We start from the raw sequence: 22,053 nt of genomic DNA on the forward strand, positions 1-22,053 counted from the left end.
CATTCTACCAACTACGACGATTTTAAAAGGAACGAAAAAGATGTATCATATCTCTGTCTCTCGAGTAATTAGAATTGCTAGAACGATGATATTCAATATACAAAATCAATTTAATCCCCAAAATTTTGGACAAGCAATCATCAAACACACGGCATGTATTCCAAATTTAGCAATTGCTTGAGTCCTACGACCGTACGATTACAACCCTATTCTAGCTAAAACTCTCCTCGTTAAACATGCTTAGTGTACCTAAGTGCTTATACTCACATTACCTTGTCTCGTCGGTGCTTCACGTTGCTACTGTAAACACAACAATACGTCTTTTGTCTTCCAAAACAATTTTCACACATTTCACTAAGAGTTCTCATTTTAATTGTAATTATGTTTTCTCTTTGTTCATATTTCTATGAATTGCCACTAGCATTATTTACACACCAATCACGTTTCTAAGAATAAGTGTTTTAATTTGTTATAAGTATGTATTGTTGTTTGTGTGTTTGTTTAATTGAAATTGAATGCTAATTGGGATTATCATTAGATTTTATTCACAGAACATGACTTCTCTTGTTGAAATGGATTATAAAAATTATATGTTTGGGACGCAGATCTCGTATCGGTATTTTTTAATTGAAATTCCTTACAGGACAAGAAATAAAAACAAGTTTTTATATTCATTAGACTAGATTTATTTTATTTGTGAGTTATATTAAAACGTACATACAGTATTCATAAAAAAATATTTGGTACATTTTGTAGTTTCATTTTCCTCATAAAATTGAGTTGCTCCTTCTTATCAATCCATCCGCCGTTTTCTCTATACATTAAAGGGTCTTAATTCTCATTGACGACACTATATTAACAACTAATAATAGATATATTTCTTGCAATATTAATTGAGTTAGATCACTTTCCATAACTTATTGACTATTTGCTTCCATTTCTTTTTCTTTGCTCTTTCCCAATGGTTTCATTTCCTCTGCAAAAAAATAGTAACAGGGTTAATGCAGGCTTATAATACAAATTGCGGTAGTTTGCATCGAGTTACCCATGGTCCATAGTATAAGGGAAAGGTGAAGTACTTCGATAGTTTTAGACGGTAAGAACCCGGCGTACCTCTCCACCTTCCCCATAGCAAGTCTATGAGGATTTCCCCGAGTCAAAACAGGCTTATCGTGGAACCATCAAGTTCACTACTGAGCTTCCGATACCCATACTACGATACGAGATCTTTTGTCGTGGAGTAGAGACAGGGTACTACAGTGCATGCATCGTTATTTTTTTGCCACATCAACATAAAAGTGTTGCCAAATGATCAATCATAGCATAAAAAAAATAACTTTATTAAATGTCAATCTTGTTACATTACCTGGATCAGCTCTCTTCCTGTCATTATAGTCAGCACTATCCCAAGGTTGCCTTTCTGAGCTTCCAAAAATTACGTAGATAAGATTTGTCGTCACACCTATCGCAGCTACCAGGAAGAAGACTATTCGCCAACGACTCATGTCTGACTGTAAATGAGACAATTAGTGATGGTGTTAATTATTTAGGCAGAAGTTTCATGAAATGAAAAGAAACTTTAACCATACCAATAATTAAAGAAAATAAATTTAAGAAGGACCCTTTTAAGTAATGGAATTTTTACTATTATCAAATTGTCTTCAATATTTTTAAGTAAAAAGATTCCTAAGTTTGTTTCCAGACAACTTTTGGAAAGGTTGTTATAGAATTTTTCGAAGATGCTTATAATTTATATGTCAAGTAATAACCGGATCGTTCCGTAGTATGATGCTGGTGACGACTGGCGTGGTGATGCTGCCTAAAGACCCAGCGAAGTTTGTAAGAGAGAGCATCACACCGGCGAACTGGGGTGATAAGTCCAAATGGTTCACCTGTAAGTAGGGCAAAGGAAATTAAAATTTATGTAAAAGCAGTAAGTTGCATTCTCATTTGAACATTTTTCTATAATTGACGTCATCAGCAAGTTATTCGGAGATAAAAGCAATGAATAAATACTATTTGAAAATACAGTGATTTTTACTGGTAGGTAATTTCTGTTTGAACTGTAATTTTTACGTCAATTCTATCATGTTACCTAGCTACCCAACAGAAAATTGAATTTGGTCATTGAATTTTATTGTGTACTCTGAAATTGTCAACTGTGACAATATTGTTGTGTTGAACGAATAATACAAATAAAATTCTATTTTCTGTTATGAAATGTAAATATTTTAGCTCACCATAAACCCAACTCCAGTGAATCCAAATAGGAAGAATACTGAGACTAGTATCGTGATGGCAATGTTTTTGTGATCCGCGCCCAAGAAAGCTAGCGCTATGATGCCCAATGCAGCGCCGAACAAAGCTGAAAACAGTTAAATTTATGAGAATTTGATTTATTAAGATTACCTTAAAGGGATTTTTTCTCAACCTTTGTTGACAATATTATAAAAAATATCTCGTGACTCACCCAAAGAGTTAAATATCTTCCTACAAGCTGTCAAAGATAATAGCCCACTGTTGATCAATTTCTGGCCCACCATAGCTGATCCGAAGTTGCCTACCCACATGCCAACAAATGGTAAAGCCGACAACGACGCACTCTGAAATAAAAAATAAACATAAAGAAAATAACTTGGCAACACAAAGACCACCCACCAAAGTATTTTTCTACTGTATAAAATAATTAAATTGGTTTCTCTTTGTGTGCGGTTCATCGCATTTCTCCCTAACACACTATTCAGTGAGTCAAAGTTTTCAAAGAATCTGTTATGAGCTATTTCTTTATTTTAAGTCTAAAATGGTTAGGTATTTATTTAAAACTTTTTAAGTAGACTAGAGAAACATTGTGTGAATAACTTCTGTAAGACTTCTAAACAGATTATTTTTTATTAATTTCGGTACTTTGATCTAAACCCACGGCAAAAAATAATGGAATACTTACACTTCTAAGGGATATATGCATGCCCTTTTCCAAATAAGTTGGGAGGTCCACAAAAAACAACGTGAATGTAAAATAGGCACCGATGTGGGATGACAAAATGGCCCAGAATGGTGGAGTGGTCAGTATAGCCCTCCAAGGTATTGGCCGGTTCTCCTAAAATAAAAAAATCATGATAACCATCAACAATTTTAGCTCCAAATTCATTACAGTTTTGTTTTATTTTCGTCAATTCAGGGAAGTACCGAGTACACTGCTGTAGTTCTAGGAATAGAAGATGTATTCAATTTTACATGGCATTAGAATAGAAACAAATAGAAAACCGCGAAGTTTGAACAATGGGGTGATTTGACAGGTTATCTCTATACGCCCACTACTACTCTATGAGACCCAGTGTCATATATGTGCCATATAATATTGATCGTAACTTTTACCGAAACCTTTAAAGAACACAATCAGCGAGCTACAAAATCATGACAATTACCTTTGCCCCAGTATCAGAATTGAGTCCCAATTCGATATAGTTCCTCTCTTCCTCAGTCATCATGGAGTGCTGCGCCGGGGAGCTGGCTGAGAACCAGTACCAGAGGCCGGCGGTCAGGAACATGATAGCTGACGTTACGTAGAATATCATCTTCCAGCCAAGAGCTGTCTCAGCCAGAAATCCAGATAACGGCATCGCTATAATTGTGCCTATTTGAGATGCTGAAATAATTAAGCATTTTTTTGTTTATTAATATGTTCAACGAACTTTTGAAACTTGAGATTTCCTAAGCTAAATAAGGTAAATCCAAAAAACTATATTTATATTTAGTATTTTTTTTTTGCTAGCGTCGAACAATTTTGTTTTACTTGGGAAGATATATTCAAATGAGTTATCTAGACTGACTAATTAGTACTTTTACCTAAACATTTCAGAGTTAATTGAATGTTACCTGAATAAACGATTCCAGTGTAGGATGTTCTCTCGCTGATTGGGAGCCACTGGCCGAGGAGAGTGTGACTGGCGGGGAAGAGACACGCCTGAGAGAGACCCATAGCTACTCGTGACACACATACTAACCACCAACCACCCTAGAACACAAAACAAACTTATATTTAAGTACTTAATATTGTAATTTGCTTGGCTCACCCTGTAAGCTGATTTAAGTATAGTGAAGAAAAATCTCTATACGAGAACGCAAAGTTCGCTTGAAATCAGTTTATTTTTTTAACAGGAAACGTATGAGTGAAATATTCACACACAATAATGGGATTTTGCATTAACATGATTAACAATTTACACATCTGTAAATTCTGTTACAAATCTGTAACAAATTTAATATGATGCAATTTCAAATTCCAATTTGATTACCCTGGCAACCCTAAAGTTAAGGATGGGATGTGCTTTGGAAATAGATAAATAAGGTATAGGTATTGTCGTAGTTATTCAAATTCTATAGTAATATCTTACCACGCTTGCGAACGTCGGGAATAATCCCGTTAAGAACACATTAGACACCAATGCAACCAGTATTATGGGTTTTCCTCCAAATTTCTTTGCCAACAACCCGCCCGGGATCTGCATACACATGTAGCCCCAGAAGAACGATGACAATATCAAGCCCTGTGTCTTTTTGTCCCATTCGTAAACCTGAAATGAGATGATGAAAGTATTAGATTCTGAAGCAAGATGCTAATATTATTACCGAAGTAATCAAACCTCATTCTTAAAAAAATACATGTCTTTTATTAGAAAGAATCTCTTGTAAAATTTATTCTCACAAATAGCTTTGGAAATATTTGAAATGGTTAAAACTACTTTTAGCGTGAGTCGACTATTTTTAATCAGTAGGTATTTAATGTCTAGTAAGTACTTTAATATTTGAACATAGAAATACTTAAATAAAGACAAATGTTTCTTTTCATATAATTATCATTATAATATTTGCTGTAGACTTATGTGGTAACAATGATATCTTGGTATTATTAGCACGACTATCAGTAGAAACTAAAATAGGTGCAGTTCGCATACTTTGACGTCAAACTTTGCCCTGTCCTTTTGTATAGATGTCGAAACTAATTAAATTTAACTGAGGTTGGTTCTATTAAAAAAACTTTATTGTTCTTAGCATATATAGGTATTTACTAAATGCTCTCGTTCCAAGGTTTGAGTCATGGAACACGGCATTTCTCAAAACGCTGCTAAATAAGTGAAATATTTGCATAATTTTCACCTTATTTTTTAGTTTTATTTGATCTAACCAGCTCAAACTAAAACCTAACCAACCGACCAAATCAATTTCTTTCATTACGACTGAAGACTTTTCAACTTACTTCAATATTAGGATTATGTTGATGTTGAGTGTTGGTCATGGCGAGGATCGCTACCCCCATGCAGCTCCGCGCCAGCAGCATCGCCACCATCGCGAACGACATGCAGATCATCTGAACATGGCGGATGCCGAAGCCATGGTCTAAACGAGTTGTGGTTGAAAGAGTTTGGATTAGTACAGACAATATTTGAATTGAATTTTGTATTTAAGTTGTAATATATAGTTTTCTTTAACGGAGACACACTGGAACTGAATTGTAGTTATGGGAATGACAATAATAAACAAGTAAGCCTGATGACGTGTTGTGAAATTGTAAATGTGCTTTAACAAGGACAACTTGGTACAACTCACACACGGTTATCTGATCCCAAGCTAAGCAGAGCTTGTGTTATGGTAACCAGACAACTGATAAACTTACTTATATATTTCTGAATACATACATATTATAGATAAATTACACCCAGACACCAGAACCAATGATCATGCTCATCACACAACATTTGTCCTGGGCGGGAATCGAACCCACGACCTCCGGTATAGCAGTCAGGTTCACTAACCACTAGACCAACAGGCCTGAACTGAGGAAATGTTTCCTAAGTTAGATAAACATATAATCAACTAGCTGTTGCCCGCGACTTTGTCTGCGTGATTCTCAAAATGAGAAAAACTATGAAGTTTAATAATAACGAACACTTTTTTTTATATTTTAAGCTTGCTTTTTTATTTCTAAATTATAATGAATCTTGGGCGGCCCAAAAACTATCAAATGTTTGAATCAAACACATTTCATTGTTTACGATACTATCCTGGTGTCAAATATTTCACAGCTGCTTTAATGACTTTTTCTTATTTAATCCCAAAAAGAAGGGTTTATAACTTTGACATATCTGCCTGCCTGTCTGTCTGTGACATCATAGCTTCCGAACGAATTGAACTATTTTAGTTTTCGTTTAGACATGTTTGACAAATCGAGCCATTTAAAAATGGGGGGTGCAAGTAGGAAAAAATAACAGAAGGTATAACTTGTCTTAGCACTTCTGCTAAAAAAGTTTTACTTTCGAAATTTCCATTTACTTATTGGGTGATTATGAGGTAACATAAAATTATTATTGTACTGTAACCAAAGAGTTAAACCAGAACCATATTACTGAGGCGCCGGTGTCCGTTTGTCTATCTGTCACCTGGCTGTTTCTCAGGAACAGTGATAGCCAGACAGTTGTTATTTTCACACACGATGTTTTCTGACTTTATAAAGAAGATGTCAAATTATTTTTGTGGACGGAGCTGGTGAAGTGAGAGTCGGGCTCGGTAACTGTGGATTTTACATAGTGTCATAAGATATAAGATTTTTCAAAATTGCACCCAGATAAACGGTTTCCTGAAACACGTTATGTTTGATTGTCCTCTTAATATTAAAACTGGTCTTCCTCACAAACATTTGGAATATTTCCAAAATAAAAAAGTTGGTAAACGTGTTATCTTGGCCCCCTGGTGTTTTGATCATGATTTGCCTTTAAATTGCTAATAAATAAATAGCGTGATATTAAAAAAAATATCAGTCACCCCTTTTTTAAAATTGACTATGATAAAAATCTAAAGTATAGCATATGTGTAATTTGTGATGTTACGACAAAGCAAAATATGAACATAAAAGTGACTTTATGTGCATGAGTTCTATTTACTGTACCAATTTACAAAGAAAAATAACGTATTTTATTCGTTAACCATACCTGACGATCATTGAAGTAAAATACCGTCATCCCTACTGCATAAATGGAACTTAAATAAAGATTACATGAGGTTGGTTATGAGGTGACGCTGTCGATACCGACGGCCAAAATGAATTTTCCAGACATTGTATGACGGATGTAAGTGCTGATAGCTACACGCTATTATCAGTCTTATTGGGGAAATTTCCAAAAATATGTTCCTAATCCTCGTCGGCTTAGGGATCTCAGAGACTTATTCAGTCTCGTTCCTTCCCTTGTTTTTACCAGGCTACGAAAGAAGAAAATTTTAAATAAGTAGAGAATACAATAAATTGTTAAAGGATTTTTTGGAATGACCACGTGTGCGGTCTCTATAATGGCGGATGTTGACCGATCAAATCGTTAAAATATTGAAAAATCCCAGGTATCATTCTATTAATAGATACATAATGTATATTCATTGATAACTGAATTTGTTGCTAGTTGTTACAGATAAACCAAGGTAATAATTAACTGTGTCGTTCAGTAATTTTTTGTTATGTGTAATTATAGATGAGATCAATGTGAACTACATGCAACTTTGGGTTGAGTGTCACTACGAATGTTTTGATCTTGAAGTAGCATCGCCAACATTACCGAGCTAAAAACTTAGGCATATACTCCTATCGTAAATAAATACAAAATCATATTACGCAATTCCACATTTGAACTTGAGTCATTTTAGTACATCAATAAAAATAAAAAGAATTTAAGTTCCTCTCTTTCAAGAATGTACCGATTACGGTAACAATTGCATAAAAAACCTATTAGTTTATGTTTCTTTTATTTTACTTGTAAAATAGTCGCGGTAGGCCTATATCAGACTTGAAAGAGAATAAAATGACTAATATTGAGAAAATGATTTATTTTCGAAAAATCCTATTATTGCTCTGCCAAAAGTCTTAAGATAAATAGCGTGATGTTTTTTTGTGTAAATTGATAACCGTGCTGCCTACTACTCAATGGGGAGAAAATACACCTCATAATTGTATTACACGATGTTACGGGTGAGTCCAAAAATTTAAAACTTTACTGCTCATGCCCCCTGCATAGTAGCGTTATGGTTTTTGTATATTTGTTGTATCATGTGTACGCTAAGGCTCATGCAAAATTTGAACGAAATATATTCAGTAGTTTATGAGATAATTTGATATTTGTTTATAGATATAAAAGGCTCCTGCTCACCCCCTGTAACGAAAAGCGGGATAATAAGTAAAAAGTATGTTGACCGGACCTCTTGTTGATATTCTCTGAAAATTTGAATCAAATCTATCCAGTACTTTCCGAGATCTTTCCGGACATACATACAGACAAACAGACAAACAGACAAAAATTCTAAAAATCATATTTTCGGCATCGGAATCGTTCGTAGACCACGCTGCAATTATTCTTTTTAAAAAATATTCAAAGTACAGTTTTCACTTTTCTACAATTTTATTATAAGTATAGATGAAACGAATTTAAGGCTTGTATTCTCGCTAGTGACCTTGTGCATTTGGACGAGTGCGGGTTTGATTTAGATGCAGTATTTATACGGGACGCATTTTTAAATTACTATAGAAATCAGACATATTTTTAAAAAGTAGAAGTAACCAAACCAAATCATTTTCCTTTGTATTGCAAAGCAGTAGATATTTTTCTAATGTTCTTTTATTAAAAACTAGCTGTTGCCCGCGACTTCGTCCCCGTGGGTAGAAGATATAGGTTATGATTTATACCTGCTGAATTTTTTTCACATTTTCCTTTGTATTTTCGCTCCTATTAGTCGCAGCGTGATGGTTTATAGCCTAAAGCCTTCCTCGATAAATGGTCTATTCAACACAAAAATATTTTTTCAATTTGGATCAATAGTTCCTGAGATAAGCGCGTTCAAACAAACAAACAAACTCTTCAGCTTTATATATTGTATAGATATAGATAAAGCAGTAAAATGGTTTTATCTCTACGAATTGGAGGTGATTTGGGGAAGAAGGTGAACACGCAAGGAATATCGTCAACGCAGGTTGATTGACGTTCCAATATGAAAGCAAGAAACATTGAAAACAGATTATTTTTTTATTACTTAGTGCAATTATTAAGTATCGGATTTCGTATTAAGTTTCAAGGTATATTGAGAAAAGCTTCGTTAAATACGTCTTTACCTTGGGCTTCTGAGTTTTTAATTTGGCTGGTGTAATCCAATAATAAATTAGATTTATTTTTCATCTAAAACACTTTTGGTTTGTGGAAATTAAAATCTAAGTTGGTTCTTTTAAGTACTCATCCGGCACCTGTTTCTATTTCTTGAATAATCAGGAACAATAAAAATCGGTACATAACGACATAAAAAGAATGAATCAATTCAAACCACACAGGCATTTAACATTTTCGGAAGGAGACATTTCGTAGCTTGATTATTCCAAACATGAGGTTCATTCTCGTATGTTTGTTACAAATGTATAATTACATTAAACCTGCTAAAAGCTTCTAGGGTTTCAATTGTAATTATCATCCATAATACACTTTTGTTAAAATATTTGACGCGGTCAAATTATTTGTATAGGATAGGACGTGTAATCGTTTTTCATTGTTTGCTTGGACCCTTGTAATCAATTCCTTGGGTCTGTTCGGTCCCGTTTGATGAATATGTTAATAAAGATTACGTGCTGTGTTCGATGGAGATATAAAGGATCAGGTTTTTGGGATTGTTTTTTGTTCCAGTGGATTTGGTAAATGTTGTTGTGTGTAAGAACTGAGAACATGTAAATTAATATAGGTTCACTTGTTTTCAACCAGCTTTGCTGTAGGTGTATGCGAACTTCTGATGGTAATATTGATATTTTTATTGGGAATGCAGGTCTATATTAAGCTGATACAGAGAACATTTAATTACACCTAGAGTATTCAATAAACGGGGTATACCATAGAGTAGAGTCATTTTAAAAAAAGATAAAAATATAGTACTTACATTTAGTGGTCGTTTCGTCAGAGGCCGCAGCCTCATATTTCTTCTGATCACTCTCCGTCATGTTAGCGAACTCCTTCACTTCTCGACTGGTAATGAAAATACAAGTAAACCGAAACAATTTATGAATACGAAACTTTACTACGTTAAGTTCAACACAAAATCTCAGTCTTATCTTTTGCTACATAAAGTTGCTTATGTATCAACCGTGGCAGAGTTACGACTCTTATGAGTGACATATGTCAGATACTTTATCAAAAAGTCTACAATAGTAGCATTAGCTTTTAATTTACAAATGATATGGAGATTTAGTTTTAGGTATGAATTTTCAGTGGGAAATACCTAAACGTGCAGTAAGCTTCACCCGTTATGGCCTATGGCAGTAGGCTGTCTAGACTAGTCGGGTTATCTTGTCTAGCTTCAGTATTATTTTTTTGATTGGCTGTACAGGACTGCCTATTCAAAGGTCTCTGGTCGGACATCCCAAAATACGTATCGACTTTTCGAATCGAATGTGCTTTTAGATATAAATTTCGTAGTTTCCGTCGGAAAGCAAGTAAAAATATAGATTCAGCGTCTAATCTCTCTCCGGTCGTGTCCCATTGCCGTCCCACTTTGAGGAGGTACGGATATCTGTGTTTGCGAACACATATCGTCACTTTAGTATGTCCAGTGCAGCTGTCTGGTGTCATTAGCTGCCCATCCAAAATCGGTCGTGGACGTTAATAGAATTTCAATTATTTTTGTCTTAATTAATAATTTCTTTAGAAAAAGTAGGTATCTTACCTTGCCTTCCATTCACTACAGCATTGCGTTCATTCAAACACAATTGTTACTATTGATCACATCTTATTTCACAAATACACCGACGGAGTTCCAATCGGGACGGAGACTAAACATGTCAATACATTATAAGTAACTTCCGTTTGTAACCGAGATAGGAGGAAGAAAGGTATCGTTATGTACAAGAGTGGTCAATAACATGTTCCGATGTCTTATCGGGTCGCAGTTATCAACGACATAATAAATAAACAGTTCTGACACAATTGTATCTTAATTTAATTTATTAAAGGAATTCATTAGCAGCTCTTAGCTGTTTCATTTTAGGTCATTGAAGTTTTATGTTCATTAAAAGTAGTTTCTAGCATTTAAACTTTACTTAGTTGCTTATCGGTTTTTTTTAATATTCCAACCCATTGCCTTTTATCACCGCTCGTAATGAAATCAAGTCAGTTAGTACCCTCTCTTCTCGTTCACCATTTTTGATTATTTCTTTCGAAACGTCAGGCGGAATTGTTACATAAATAATTAATCGATTTAAAAAAAAAAATACCCACGTTTTTAAATGTTCAGTTCATTAAAATTTTATCAAAATCAGGTCGAACCGTTTTCATTGTTGTATATTGCATTGTCATCGGGTTTCAGCCTGGTAACTTATCGGGAAGTGGCTCAAAATTGTGTTGCAAAAATCAAACCGGAACGACAAACAAACAAACAAGACAGTGAGTTTATAAAAACATGGAAAAAAATTGGAACTATAAAACTGTCCTTTATTAAGTGTAAATATAAAATGAGTATGATATTAAGGAACTAATTATTGAATTGTTTGGATAATCGAGTGGTATTTCGAGCTAACATTATATTAAGAACTATAACCGGCTGCAGTTTTATTTCTCGCTCTCGACAGTAATTCATGTAAAGCCCTGGTAAATTTGCCTTTTTTGCATGCATAAGTTATATTAATGGTAAGTACATAGATGTATACTTACCATTATATACTCTGGAAAAAAATGTTCTCTATCCAGATTGACACAGATAGACAGTTTGTCATAAATCAACAAGAATTCTAAGTTATTTATGTCTGATAGGAGAATGCCCATTTTTGGCCATGAAACGCCCAACGACATGCTTTTGTATAAAAATATGTCTTGTTTTATGTTAATTAACCACGGTATTAATTTATCAAAATAAGATGGCAATATTTTTGTGAAATAAAAAGTACCGAAAGGATAAAAAAGAAATTGTTGACATCTGTAATTCATTCGTTTGTCAATCATTGTTGATCAATTCAAAAGATGATTTTATTTTATGATTTTTATAATAATTAACAAGTTAACAAGGTTTAACAAGCGCACTGCTGGCTGAAATACAATTTATTTTTTAGTTCATAACAAAATGCTACTGCACAAAACAGTATAACTATAATTTTGTACATATAATATGGGAATTATTTGAATTTATTTTGGTTTCTTAAAGGGCCAAATATAAATAAAGTCAAAAATGAATATTTTTATTACGTTATACTCCTATTTGGGCATGTCATTCGTAGGTTTTTTTTTATGTAATAAAAGAGAAACAGAGACTTTTTAGATTAATTGATTGTTTGTCTGTTATGTGACAACGTCGAATCTTTTATGACAGCGTGAACTAAATAAAAATTACAAGACACATTCGTTTGCATTTGTATTGTTTTGCTTTCTTGCGGATTTGTTATTTAACGAGAAAGCTTTCTTCGGACCCCGAGTTTTTTTTTACCCTGCTGACCACGGCCTGAACATGGATCCCAATCCCGCTTCACACGATGACCCCTGCATGGACTTGGACTCGATACCCACTGATAATGACGACCCCAGCTCTCACATCGTCCAGAGTTCTTCCCAGCCCTGAGTAACTCATTTAAGAGGACGAGGAGAATTTTGTCTTAAATGTCACGAAAATATGAAGACAATTTTTAAAAATTGCAAAAGTGCGCATTCTTATACAACAATGAATTTGACCACAAAGGTAAATAGTTGATCAATGTTACCATGTGTCATGTCTTCCTTTAAGCAGTCCTTGATTATGAATATATTTATAACAGTAAAAATAATGTGAAAATAAAAACCAGTTTTATCTTAACAACCCGGACTTTTTTCTAAACTAATTCCTTAACCCTTTGATTCTTTAATTTGCACGTTATCATTTCTGTATGCCTATCTATGTGTGCATCTAAGGCCGAGGTAACTATGGTCGGGGGGCTTTCCCCATTGTGAGTTTATTGCAAGTGACAAATAAATGAAATAAAAGTTAACTAGTCTATGACTTTGTTAGGAAATGCAATAAGCGTAACTGTTAAATAAAAATATTCTAAAAACATTCATTTAAACACTGACACAATCTCGGAGGAAAAAGGTCTGTCAATAAAATACTTTATCATGTTCACATTAAATAATTTATTAATTTAAATAATACTTAATACCTACTTAAAAATATTTAAAGATCTTACCAAGGCTTAAGGCTAAAAAAATTATCATACACCTTCGTTAAATATAATATTACGATCTAAATTCCATGAATATCACGTTTAACATTGATAGACCATGATTAATTAGTGATTAGGACACGGATATACACATTATCAAGATTACAATTATTCACTAGAACCCTTAGTCATGATTATTGCTTTTTAAATATGACGTAATCGATGCAGAATTCAAGAAGTTCGGATGGATGCGCGCTGCCCAGGACCGGGATGGTTGGCGCTCTTTGGGGGAGGCCTACGTTCAGCAGTGGACGGCGATAGGCTGAGATGATGATGATGATGATGAATCGATGCAGAATTCAATCACTTTTATTTGTAAGAAGTGACTCTTGCGATGCGATTTGCTTTCTCCTTCTCACAGTCTTTATTTATTGTTTTTTCATAGTTTATGAGCTTGTTTCCCTAATTATATTTCAGTCTTTATTATGAATTCTTCTATAACGAAGTCTTAACAAAATTGTCTTCGTCTTTTATCACGGAAACTGGGTTTATAGATTCTACGGGCTTCCTTGGTCTTTTGCTGGTACCTGTAAAATATAATGTTCTCAGTTACACTTTGTTCTTAAGCAATGTTTTAAAAGCATTTTCTGTAAATAGATTCTGTTTTTAGACTACCAATCTCAATTGTGAAATATTAAAAAAAATAGAATTACTACTCTAACTAACGAAATCAACACGATTAATGATGAATAGTATTGCCTAATTTAATAGCACTGGAACACTGAGAACTGCTATTATCCCAAAATATGTTACTAAAGGGGGCACTAATTGTTTTTTGAAAGTTTGTATAGAAACCTTAACTTACCATTAAGAATCTTTTGGATGGTGGAGAAGGGTGCGTCGATCAAGACGCTCAGGATAAATGCGAAGAGGAATGATATGGAGATGTCACCAGCGAACCTGTACATCTGTGGACAAAATTATATAAAATTTCATTAATATCAGGAACACAAATTGACCAAGAAAAACTTGACAATATTAATTAAGTATTTGTAACAATTGCAGGCGAACTCAAGGAAACTTACATTTTTGCTTTCGGTGTAGTAGTAAGTCTTCAGCCAGCTTCCAGTACCAGTGAATATAACGGCCATATGAATCAGATACACGGCGTACGACAGACGAGCTGGTAGCTTCCAAATTTGGAGTGAGAGGAACCAGTTGATGGGGCCTGTGAAACGACATTATTATTAAATAAATATTAGCTTAAATAAAAAAAAAATCAATTAGATTTGAAACGTAGATATTATTAAAACAATTCTGCTTACCGCCATAGCCGTGAACACAGGCAAAGATCAACCAGCCCAGACCAATGGCCCAGATGGAACGCATGTAGGAGTTCAGGAAGTTGTCAAAAGTCTGAGCGGTGTGGTCGAGCTGCATCACTGGGTAGATGGAGAAGATGCAGAACGCAAACATGGCGAAAGAGAGGCACCACAGGATCGCCACGCTGATCTAAAAGGATAATCCAAATATACAACAAATTACCTAAAGCTATAAGGGAACTACCACTTACTAAGTTTAAAGGGGCCCTAAAGAAGTGGCTTATTGAAAAATCTTTTTACAGTATCTCAGACTTCATGAGTCACAAATAATAAGTATTTTTGAAAGGTACATAATTGTTTGCTTTAGATTTAATTTGTTTTGGTTTTTTGCTTAGTATGTATTAGTTTTTGTTTGAGTTAATGATGTAATGTATAATTTTAGAGTGTTATTTTTTATGTTATAATTTTAAAGAATTTTAAATATATTATTTAAAAATAGAATATAATAAATAGAATTATAATTAGAAACTTAGTGTACCTACTTAGGCCTAAACCTAAGAAAATATTTGCATGCCTATGTTATGGCGGAATGTGCTGAACCATTTATTAATAATATATTACCACCAATATTGTAAATCATGTTTCAAGCAAAGAATAAATTATTTATTTAGTACATTCAAACTGTAGACAACTATAACACAATACATAATGAATACGTATTATGAAGAAGGTAGATTATCCTATGACAGTAATACTCACTTTAGAAATCCTGATCTTCTTATCTTTGCACAAGTACAGTAGGTAGCCGTAAACCATTCCAATAAAGAAAGGTGGAGCTCGGGCCAAAGTGTTGAAGTAGTAGTATTTTAGATAATCTGTGAATTCAGCTAAACGGCTGAAAATAACAAAAAAAATATTATTAAAAATTTCAATGTAGTTTCTTTAGAAGTAAGATCAAGGTTACCGATTGTAGAAACTTACCTTGGGTTAGCTAATGCAGCTGAGAAGTTATATAAGAAACTAAACAATGATGAGCCCACGAGAGACAGTAGAACGAAGGCGGTGAGAACTATCCAAGCGAGCTTCTCTCGGCCAAACAGGAAGACCAGGACTAGAGGACACACTATGTAAAGCTGAACATCCACTGATAGGTACCAGGTTTGTGGAAGGCACTGGAACAAAAATATCAAGTATTAGAAATTTGACACTATAACATTCTCTTACTTTTTAAACGTTAATAATATTTGGAACATCACAATATACTTACGGTATTCAAAGGATTCACGTAGTTCTGAATGTGCAGCAGTGCAGACCACCAGTAGTTTCTGCAATTTTCTGTGGCCAAAGCCTGGTTGATCCAGTAGGGGCCGTCCGACGCATGGTTGAAGAATGAAGCTTGGAGCAAGACCATGGCTGCCAGGAGTGGGAACATCCGGAGAAGCCGGTTCAAGTAGAACAGATGGATTGTCCGGATAAAACGCCCTGTAATAGAGAACAATTATGTTTAGTGATGATCGTCGATTGATGGAAAATAGCAATTCTTAATGACTTACATCATGTCATACACAAATTAGTTTTTAAATCGATGTAATTAAGTCCATTAACTATTCGGAATACAATGGTGATACTAATAATGAATGTAAAACAGACACATTTCATACAGCCATTTTATAAATAAAAACACATTATTTTTTCTTTCTATTAAATTTTTCATTATACTCAGTCTGGACCACCAATAAAAATCCATCATAAATCTAAACGGACATACAAACTTCATTTCGTGTTATCTTCAAACCACTTTTAGCTAGCCATATCAGACTATTTCGGTACAATGTAGTATCTCTCAAATGTGATAAAACTAATGACGATATTAGAGTGTGATTTGTAATCCATAATGGCCTTTCATAAGTTTACGGAAATACCAAGTTTGCGAAAATATTGTAACTGTAACATTATACTTCTATCTTATAGTATATACTAGCTTTTCGCCCGCGGCTTCGCCCGAGTCGAGGTCGGCTATATCGCGTTTCCAAGAGAACTCTTCAAAATCCCGGGAAAAACTATCCCATGTTCTTTCTCAAGGTCAACTCTATCTCTGTACCAAATTTCATTAAAATCAGTTCAGTGGTTTAGACGTGAAAGCGTAACAGACAGACCAAGTTACTTTCGCATTTATAATATTAGTAGGGATTTTAAATTATAAGGTGCAAGGAAACTTACTTCTGGAGATCTTTCCGATGACAGTGTAGACTGCTAGGATACCGCTCAGCATGAAGAACGTGTCTACAGTAATAGGCGCTGAAGTCACCCAGGTGCTGGAGAAATATGATAAACTCTGCAAGTGAAATATTTTAATTGGTTTAAAACGTAAGGTATGGATGTTCATTTAGTCCTTCGAAATTTTATAAAACGCAAATAAAAATGATTAATAGCCCTGAACACTGATTAGCTATGAGCTCTTAATCTTAAAGATTTTCGAATATATTACGAACAGATAATGTTTGGAAAGTGGTACAATAAAGATATACTTACAGCCATAAATTCTACTGTGTTATGAATGAAACCAATTAAGGTCATGCTGTACGTGTGTCCGACCACGACCCATAGCATGGAGATGGCTCTGATGCCGTCCACGCATTCGAGCGTCCCGGGGGCGGAGCTGAAGGTCAACGTACGACGGGTGTTGGTGTAAACGGAGAAGCAGGCGTATAACTGATTGACCTGCCGGGCATCTGGAAAGAAATTGTTATGTTTTTTTAAAACGTTCACACAAAGATTGAGGAGATTTTGGGGTCAAGAGATTTTAAGGCTACAATTATTTTTTCATAAAATATTTTTTTATTCAGATGTATAATATATTATGCGCCATTATTGTAATCTTACAAATGACTTTATCTATATTATTATGTATACAGTTAAGTAACTGCGCAGTGGCAGCTGTAGATACAGCAAAACAAACAGTCTTATATGATTGGCAAACTGTATTATCAACAACTGGAATATTAAATAAAAATCTGAATGAAAAAACATGACTTGTTAAACTTACCCCGCTTTAGAACGAACGTTTGATACAAATCATAGCAAGTGCTCGTTATTGTCAGAAGTCCGATAAAACCGAAGATTACACTGGAAAAAATGAAGGTGTTAAATGAAAAGAATGTTAACAGAAAAATAAAAAGTTTGCCATATGAGAATTTCCAAATGAAGATACTTACATAGCGACTATATCAGCTGTTGCAAAAGGTTTATCATTAGGAAGCCGGCAGTAGTACTCATTATAAGTAAAGTTCACAAATGGGATCCTTGATTGGAAGAACTCGATCGCATGAGTAGGTGTGCACGCTTTCGGAATGCAAACTCCTATCATTGATCTAAGGTTTGCTGTTATGAGAATTGGGAAAACCCTGAAACAAATATTATCAATTATTACTTGCCGTATTACACAATATTAAACAATGATTTTGTTGCATTGTGTTAATAAAAACAATATTCTTAGAACATTTTATTAATTAATCAATGTTTTGTTCCAATTCTATCAATATCAATTTAGGTCAGATTTTATTATCATTATAATATGCAGGAATTATATTAATGTTGTTAATCCCACTAGATTTATTGTGTACTAAGATGTACGTACCTTGACTCAACTGGTTCACCCACTCCTGATATACCTCGGGCGTAAGCTTGCAGTCTCATGTAGTTTGCATATATCTTAGCTTGTTCTTCTGCGGGCGGGCCTGCAGGGGGGTCACCTGGTGCTTCTGTGGGTGGGGCTGCAGTAGGGAAGATTGGCAGCCAATCTTCTGGCCAACCATCCCCTCCCGGAATGGATGGGAATTCGGGAATCTCAATAGGATCCTGTTGCAGAGGAACCTGTATCGCACAGTATTTCCCTTGGATGTCTACGTCCTGTATAACTTTGTTAATGCCGAGGCACTGGTAGTAGTCTCCAAAGTCGTGCCAGTTCCCTTGCATGAAGCCACTTGGAAACCTACCGCTGGCGTCGAGAACTGGAATAAAAATATAATTTTATTGAAAAACATGAATATTTAAAAAATATGGGGAGTAAGTTAAAAATATGGAAAGGAAATGTTAACGAAAACGTCAGTTGTGAGTAAGTAAGTTTGAGTTGTTCATACATGGTAGGATAATTTGAGAATATTGGTTATTTTAAAACGTAATGGAAGTGCTATTGGAATTTTTCAAATATCTGACAGTATTATGATGTCACTAGCGATAATGACTGAAATGTTCACTAATACGGATAGTCGTTCAAGATAGTTAGTTGATTAGCTCTTTATCACTACAATCACTTCGGAAAAATCAATTAATACTTGTATATTCTTGATTTTTTACCGTGACTTTGCGAATCATGGCAATTTTTATCGTAAATTATTATAGAGTGCGTCTGAAAAATAACGTGAGCTGAAATCACGTGGAATTATTTTACCGAGAATTAGGTATGAACAACATTTAGATGTTCTTTCTTTTACTGTCAGCTTAATATTATGAAGTAAGGAGGTAAATAGAGAAGTAGGAGTTAACGATTTGAGATATAGATTTGCAGTATTTGACTAATTATAAATACAAATGATAAAATGGAAATATTTTAACTTTCGACCATTGACCTCTGCATTTTAGTTAGCAAAGCGAACGGCGGGCTAAGCCAGGAGTCGCACTTGCCCTGTCTGAGGTCCACAAGCGTTCGTTTATCCTCTATACAACGAATGTTACATTTGCGTTTCAAGTTTGAACTCTAAAGCTTTCACGTTATGACTTGTTTTGGGAAATTACTTTTAATGTTTAGTTCTTATTGAACATTTGCTTTAACTTAAGTTATACCGCTCTCTGTTGTATCATAATCACACGTATATCTTATCGGCAACCGCCGTTTATATTTAGTAAGTGTATCGTATGTTTTTTATTGCTTATTTTCACACCCACAATATAATAAATGATTTGTGGATTATATTTTATTGGATGGGATGTGAGAGAATTTATCACAACATGACAGTAGACTTGATTACAAACTTTTAACATGCATTTAGATGGAGAATAGAATGCAGATTTTTTTATATTAGTGTTACATTTGAGATGTCCAAAATGTTAAAAATCAGGTAAAGTTTTGTTTTATGGCACGTTCTTATTTGTTCCTCACCAAAATCAGTGGCCTGTACTGTATCATTGTAGATGAGCGACGGCGCATAACTTTGCATAGTGGTATCTCACTTCCACAATTGCCTCAATCTCGCGGCGGATTCGAAAGCAGATAGCAAAACAATTATACAATAACGTCTGTCTAAAAATCCTCAATATACTCTAATATGGCATTATCCCGTCTCTGCACTAATTACTATACGTTTTTAGATTAACATCGGATTAATATTCCGTATTAAGATAACTCGGGTCAGAGATTATGACGTATGAGTAACATTTCCACCTGCGCATTTGTTGATAAAGCATAGCCCATGTACGTCAATAATGATTTATCAATATAAATAAATGCATTTCAGATTGCATTCAATTTTTAGGATTTTAAAGTATTTGAGTCACATTTTTACTGGGTCAATGATTTTTTTGAGAAAATAACTATAAATAGAGGTACTCACATTCCAAATAGTCGGTGCCATTAGCCAATAGCGAGAGCTGCAGGTTACATAGTTCTTGGTTCAACACATCCTCGTACAAATCCTGGTCAAACGCACTCCTATAGTCCACTTTATCAGCACGCAATTGATTATTACCGTACACCCCATGTAGGAACAAGAAAAACAATATATAGGTATGAACACCCATCGCGTCCGATTCTACCGACCACTACAACTCCAATACGAAAAAAACCTTAGTAAATATATTTATATAAACAGCGATACTATTTGTTGGTACTGATTGATAACTCGTTAATCTTGCTAATTTATCGATACTGCTTTTTAGCAGTGATAAATAAATGAGTGTACACGCTCGCGGTAATCGTCTTGTTCCGATGATTAAATTATATCGGTATTATTTTTCCTTTCTTGGGACTTGGCAATAAGCAAAGAAGAGTGAAATGGATCCCGCCCAAACCCTGGAGTTCGACGGGTCAGGGATTTGATTTTATTAAAATTTCTTCGTAGTCTTAATAGGTAAATAAAAATTTAATATGCAAGTACTTAGTGGTAATATTAGGATCATATTATTTAGATTATAAAACCGTGTAAGTATTTGCAATTTTTCAATCCCGTACTCGTATGCAATAAGATAAAGAATATTTGTTAATCTATATATTCAAGATTTATTTATAAATTAAATAAATAGATTTATGAAATACACACCTGATTATGTTGAAACTTATGTTAATGAATGCACGAAAACAGTAACTTTTTCTGATCTTAAGTTTTATTTTCTCCCATCGTAAATTGTCAAAATATACAAAAGATAATGCAACTGCTTTTCAAGATTAAATGGAACGTGTCTGATTACAGCATTAGATTCAGCTGTTAATACTGCAGTGTGTTACCAGACCGGGAATTAGCACTAATCACCAAGCTTGTTAACTATATGTGAATTCCGATCCATTAAGTTCAAACGTTCCTGTTTTGTTCCTCTCTAAATGCAGTCGTAAGTTAATGCAATTAGGAGAGACAAAATAACAAATGGTCTAAAACCTGTAATTAACAATTTGATCTAGAATTAATGTTGACGGGAAATGTATTTTTCCATACATCTATGAATATGAACATGGATCACGAGTATAGACTACACAGTCTCTGAGATGAACGGCACTAAAAATAAGTCACAATGTTCAGAAAAGGTACATATACATATTTTTGAAATAGCTAACAAACTTTAAATATTAGTAGAAATTTATTAATGTGGAAAACAAATGCAAGTTCCATTGCGATATTTTCTTTTAGCGTTATTCATTTTACCAAGCATTTCATTTTCTAACCACATTAACGTTGGTTTTTGCTCTATGCCGCTAGGAAATATTCCTATAAAGTCTAGTTCAACAATAAATAACGGCCAAACAATGTGTTAGTGACGGGTTCCCGAAACTTCTTTGGTCATTTTTTACTCATTGCTAAAGCAAAAATTCCGCAGTAGTCGGTAAATATTATATTTACTGACCCGTTCCATTCCTTACCAAAAGCTTTTTGTTCAGATTTGTACATAATTGTTTTAGCGTGTATCGACTTTTTATAAGACTTTATTTAAGTGCTACATGGTTTACTGGCGTATCTTAATTTTATATAGGAAGTGGTTGAGGCTATCTTTCAGTAAATTGCTATTTCATTTCCTTATCACGCCTTTCTTTGAGTCTCAGGCTATCTGTCATTTTAAAGTGTAAACCAGCAACAGGTTGCAAATCATGGCGGCAGGCAATTATATTGAGCAGTCAAATGAAATAAAAAACAGGAACTTGGTGCTTATTAAATGGACGAGTAATGATGACCAGTCAGACAGTTTCTAATCATGCTGGAAATATTCCAAACACTTATTCTCTTTCATTCAATTTTTCTTTATTTTCAGATGTATGCACCCAATTCAAAACGTTTCAAA

At 34.3% G+C, this 22,053-nt stretch overlaps 2 protein-coding genes across 4 annotated transcripts; both read right to left on the bottom strand.

Annotated features, from left to right (window-relative positions):
- Positions 1-761: 761 nt before the first annotated feature.
- Positions 762-11,238, bottom strand: LOC113499075 (putative inorganic phosphate cotransporter). 2 transcript variants are annotated; one of them, XM_026879416.1, is made up of 12 exons: positions 10,740-11,238; positions 9,952-10,037; positions 5,258-5,397; positions 4,395-4,574; positions 3,877-4,015; positions 3,426-3,646; positions 2,945-3,097; positions 2,471-2,603; positions 2,241-2,365; positions 1,770-1,892; positions 1,367-1,511; positions 762-976 (listed from the first exon to the last, which is right to left on the bottom strand). In XM_026879416.1, the coding sequence occupies exons 2-12, from the start codon at positions 10,010-10,012 to the stop codon at positions 918-920; spliced, it is 1,479 nt and encodes a 492-aa protein (XP_026735217.1). In that variant the 5' UTR covers positions 10,013-10,037; positions 10,740-11,238; the 3' UTR covers positions 762-917. The 2 variants fall into 2 exon arrangements, with proteins under 2 accessions (XP_026735217.1, XP_026735216.1); XM_026879415.1 differs by having other exon boundaries at positions 10,735-11,238.
- Positions 11,239-13,326: 2,088 nt separating this feature from the next.
- LOC113498634 (O-acyltransferase like protein-like) lies at positions 13,327-20,353 on the bottom strand. Of its 2 annotated transcripts, XM_026878721.1 has the most exons (13): positions 20,121-20,352; positions 18,149-18,521; positions 17,727-17,915; positions 17,558-17,637; positions 17,044-17,243; positions 16,732-16,846; positions 15,779-15,993; positions 15,493-15,683; positions 15,271-15,406; positions 14,515-14,701; positions 14,275-14,417; positions 14,055-14,157; positions 13,327-13,776 (listed from the first exon to the last, which is right to left on the bottom strand). In XM_026878721.1, exons 1-13 carry the CDS (start codon positions 20,305-20,307, stop codon positions 13,685-13,687), a joined length of 2,211 nt encoding a protein of 736 aa, XP_026734522.1. In that variant the 5' UTR covers positions 20,308-20,352; the 3' UTR covers positions 13,327-13,684. The 2 variants fall into 2 exon arrangements, with proteins under 2 accessions (XP_026734522.1, XP_026734523.1); XM_026878722.1 differs by lacking the exon at positions 13,327-13,776 and having other exon boundaries at positions 14,066-14,206; positions 14,239-14,417; positions 20,121-20,353.
- Between the last annotated feature and the right edge of the window lie 1,700 nt (positions 20,354-22,053).

The sequence above is a fragment of the Trichoplusia ni genome, chromosome 11 (genome assembly GCF_003590095.1).
Source record: "Trichoplusia ni isolate ovarian cell line Hi5 chromosome 11, tn1, whole genome shotgun sequence".
Taxonomy (NCBI): domain Eukaryota; kingdom Metazoa; phylum Arthropoda; class Insecta; order Lepidoptera; family Noctuidae; genus Trichoplusia; species Trichoplusia ni.